Here is a 4,148-nt window from a genome sequence, read left to right as displayed (position 1 = left end):
ACTTACTGACAAATTGAGAAATTATGTGACCAAACTAGAGGTCGACCGATTCATCGGAATGGCCGATTTAATTAGGGCCGATTTTCAAATTTCCATAATTGGTCATCGTAATTTTTGGATGCCGATTACATTGCACTCCATGAGGAGACTGCGTGGCAGGCTGACCACCTGTGCAGCAAGGAGCAGCAAGGAGCCATGGCAAGTTGCTAGCTAGCAATAAAACTTATCTATATAAAACAATCAATCTTAACATAATCACTAGTTAACTACACATGGTTGATGATATTACTAGTTTATCTAGCTTGTCCTGCGTTGCATATAATCAATGCGGTGCCTGTTAATTTATAATCGAATCACAGCCTACTTCAACGCCAAACGGGTGATGATTTAAGAAGCACATTCGCGAAAAAAGCACTGTCGTTGCACCAATTTGTACCTAACCATAAACATCAATGCCTTCTTAAAATCAATACACAAGTAATATTTTTTAAACCTGCATATTTAGTTCATATTAATATTTAGTTAATATTGCCTGCTTACATTAATTTCTTTTAACTAGGGAAATTGTCACTTCTGTTGCGTTCTGTGCAAGCAGAGTCAGGGTATATGTAGCAGTTTGGGCCGCCTGGCTCGTTGGAACTGTGTGAAGACCATTTCTTCCTACATAATTATGACATTACCTTGAAGGTTGTGCAATGTAACAGCAATATTTAGACTTAGGGATAACACCGTTAGATAAAATACGGAACGGTTCCGTATTTCACTGAAAGAATAAGCGTTTTGTTTCGAGGTGATAGTTTCCGGATTTTACCATATTAATGACCTAAGGCTTTATTTCTGTGTGTTTATTATATTATAGTAAAGTCTATGATTTGATATTTGATAGAGGAGTCTGACTGAGCGGTGGTAGGCAGCAGCAGGCTCGTAAGCGTTCATTCAACAGCAAATTCCTGCGTTAGCCAGCAGCTCTTCGTGTGCTTCAAGCATTGTGCTGTTTATGACTTAAAGCCTATAAACTCCCGAGATTCGGCTGGCAATACTATAGTGCCTATAAGAACATCCAATAGTCAAAGGTATATGAAATACAAATGGTATGAGAGAGGGAGTCCTATAATTCCTATAATAACTACAACCTAAAACTTCTTACCTGGGATATTGAAGACTCATGTTAAAAGGAACCACCAGCTTTCATATGTTCTCTATGTTCTGAACAGGAACTTAAACGTTAGCTTTTTTACATGGCACATATCGCACTTTTACTTTCTTCTCAACACTGTGTTTTTGCATTATTTAAACCAAATTGAACATGTTTCATTATTTATTTAGACTAAATAGATTTTATATGCATATATTAAGTTAAAATAAAAATGTTTATTCAGTTATTTTGTAATTGTCATTATTACAAATATAATATATAAAAATGGCCAATTAATCGGTATCGGCTTTTTTTCCTAATAAAATACATTTATATTCGTACAAAATGTATTAAATCCTTTTTACAATCAGCACCTTAATTTTCTCTGACATGGTGGAACTATTGTGCATTCATGTCCTCCTGGGAAACTAGGAAGTGGAAACTGGGAACTGGAAGTGGGAAACTGGGAATGGGAAACTGGGAAGTGGGAAGTCCGACGTTTTCAAGTGCTTTTAATGTCGAAACAATTCTTCAACCACCCAATAAGATTAACATTTAGCTAATAATAAAGTTAGCTAGCTTGCTTAGCATTGACGTTGGTCAAACTAGCCACATTATAAATATTGAGAAGGTTGTCAATTGGTCAAAAGGTCAGTGGTAAAAAGTCACAACTCGAGTAACATTTTCCACTTGTAATTCCGATTTAGAGGGTCAATCAAGTGAAATTTTCCCACTCGGAACTAGAGTTTATGATAAGTCCTGTTCGAATCCCAGAGCCAACTAGGGGAAAATCTGTCCATTTGCAAGGCACTAACCCTAATTGCTTCTGTAAAGTCTCTCTGGATAAGAGTGAGTTGTGCTAAATTAGTCAAATGTAAATAATGAGGTATCTAGTCTGGATTAAACCTCATAAGAAGATAGTTGAATCATATTGAGGTTTCATTTTGGTCTCTCTGTTTAACCAAATACTCTGTCTTTGGCAGGAGAGAGACCAGACTCTTACTCTGACAGCGGGAGTACTTCAGGGGAACCAGACCCAGAGATGCCCAAACCAGYGAAACCACACCACTGCTCCCAATGTGGAAATRKATTTTTCTCATCAGGTGACCTGAAAAAGCATAAGAGAACACACTCTGTAGAGAGGCCTTTCCAATGCTCTCAGTGTGGAAAGAGATTTATCCAGTCATCACATTTGAAAGAGCATAAGATAATACACACAGGAGAGAAGCCTTTCCAATGCTCCCAGTGTGGAAATAGTTTTACCCGGTTAAGGGACCTGAATAGGCATAAAGGAATACACACAGGAGAGAAGCCTTACCAATGTTGTCATTGTGGACAGAGTTTTAGGTGGTTAGTGACCCTGAAAACACATGAGAGGACACATACAGGAGAGAAGCCTTTCCAATGCTCCCAGTGTGGGAATGCTTTTACACGGTTAGAGAAGCTGAAAGAACATAAGAGAATTCACACGGGAGAAAAGCCTTTCCAATGCTTGCAGTGTGAAAAAAGATTTATCCAGTCATGGCATCTCAAAGAGCATGAGAGGATACACACAGGGGAGAAGCCTTTCCAATGCGTCCAGTGTGGAAAGAGTTTTATCCGGTTAAGGTACCTGAATAAGCATAAAGGAATACACACGGGAGCAAAGCCGTACCACTGTTCTCATTGTGAACAGAGTTTTAGGTGGTTAGTGAGCCTTAAAACACATGAAAGAATACACACAGGAGAGAAACCTTTCAACTGCTCTCAATGTGGAATTACTTTTACCTTGTTAGGGAGCCTGAAATCACACCAGAGGACACATGATAAAAGYCATACCACTGCTCTCATTGTGGAAAGAGGACATGAAATCACATGATCGAATATAGAGGCTGGGGCCATATTTGCGAACATAAGCAAGCATTTAAAGTTAAATAGTTTTCACACACAAAATGCATATCAGCCAATGAAAAGTGTTGATTTACTTACATGTGACTGACCGCTAATTTGTAGCTGCTCCCATCAGATAACATTAACCCTATGCTAACCTCCCCAGTTGGCAGTGATTACATCCTGGCACAACTTCTGCCTCAGCCTATCAAATATCTTAGATATTCTATACACCAACCAATGGTATTTCTTAAAATAGGTCAACCCTGGCCATGYGTTTTTAAGGGAAAAAGRTAAATCAGGTCCTTACAAAAAAGTTTATCATCGTTAAAAAACAAAGAGCCATATGGATTTATCAAATAGTGTAGCAGTCATGTAGTCTATTAMCAGTGGTGGATAAAGTMCCCAATTGTCATACTTGGGTAAAAGTAAAGATACCTTTGTTAGTTTCTAATTTTCAGAGTTAAAACTCAAAGGAGACTATGAAAGCTTAAACCAAGTTTATTCTTCCCAGAGGATCAATGCAGCTGTATTGTTACACCATGTAGGAGCAGTATAGACCGAGGTGCTCATTTTGATCTGTTTGACTGATTCAGATCTGTAGCAGTGGAGGCTGCTGAGGGGAGGACGGCTCATAATAATGGCCAGAATGGAGTGAATGGAATGGTATCAAACACATGAATGGAATGATATCAAACACATGAATGGAATGATATCAAACACATGAATGGAATGATATCAAACACATGAATGGAATGTTTGATGCCATTCCATTCACTCCATTCCGGCCATCATTATGAGCCGTCCTCCCCTCAGCAGGCCATCATTATGAGCCGTCCTCCCCTCAGCAGGCCATCATTATGAGCCGTCCTCCCCTCAGCAAGCCATCATTATGAAGCGTCCTCCCCTCAGCAGGCCATCATTTATGAGCCGTCCCCCCTCAGCAGGCCATCATTATGAGCCGTCCTCCCTCCGCAAGCCTCCACTGATCTGTAGTAGATGTGAGGTATGTTTTAAATTCTCACTCATAAACATTCGTAACTAATCAACGCATGGTTTCCTTTGTACGTCTCAATATAATGTTTTTCTTTAAAAAATAAATGAAAAATATACGTTTTGTCTGAATTTCTTTTACTTTCCCTCA

At 39.0% G+C, this 4,148-nt stretch overlaps 1 protein-coding gene across 1 annotated transcript; it reads left to right on the top strand.

Annotated features, from left to right (window-relative positions):
- Positions 1 to 2,074: 2,074 nt before the first annotated feature.
- LOC112074410 (zinc finger protein 135-like) lies at positions 2,075 to 3,913 on the top strand. The gene has a single exon (XM_024141592.2). It carries the CDS (start codon positions 2,178 to 2,180, stop codon positions 2,991 to 2,993), a length of 816 nt encoding a protein of 271 aa, XP_023997360.1. The 5' UTR covers positions 2,075 to 2,177; the 3' UTR covers positions 2,994 to 3,913.
- Positions 3,914 to 4,148: the final 235 nt, after the last annotated feature.

This window comes from Salvelinus sp. IW2-2015, unplaced genomic scaffold (assembly GCF_002910315.2).
Source record: "Salvelinus sp. IW2-2015 unplaced genomic scaffold, ASM291031v2 Un_scaffold2621, whole genome shotgun sequence".
Lineage (NCBI taxonomy): Eukaryota > Metazoa > Chordata > Actinopteri > Salmoniformes > Salmonidae > Salvelinus > Salvelinus sp. IW2-2015.
Note: the sequence above shows the minus strand (reverse complement) of the source record. Positions and strands in the feature narration are given on the sequence as shown.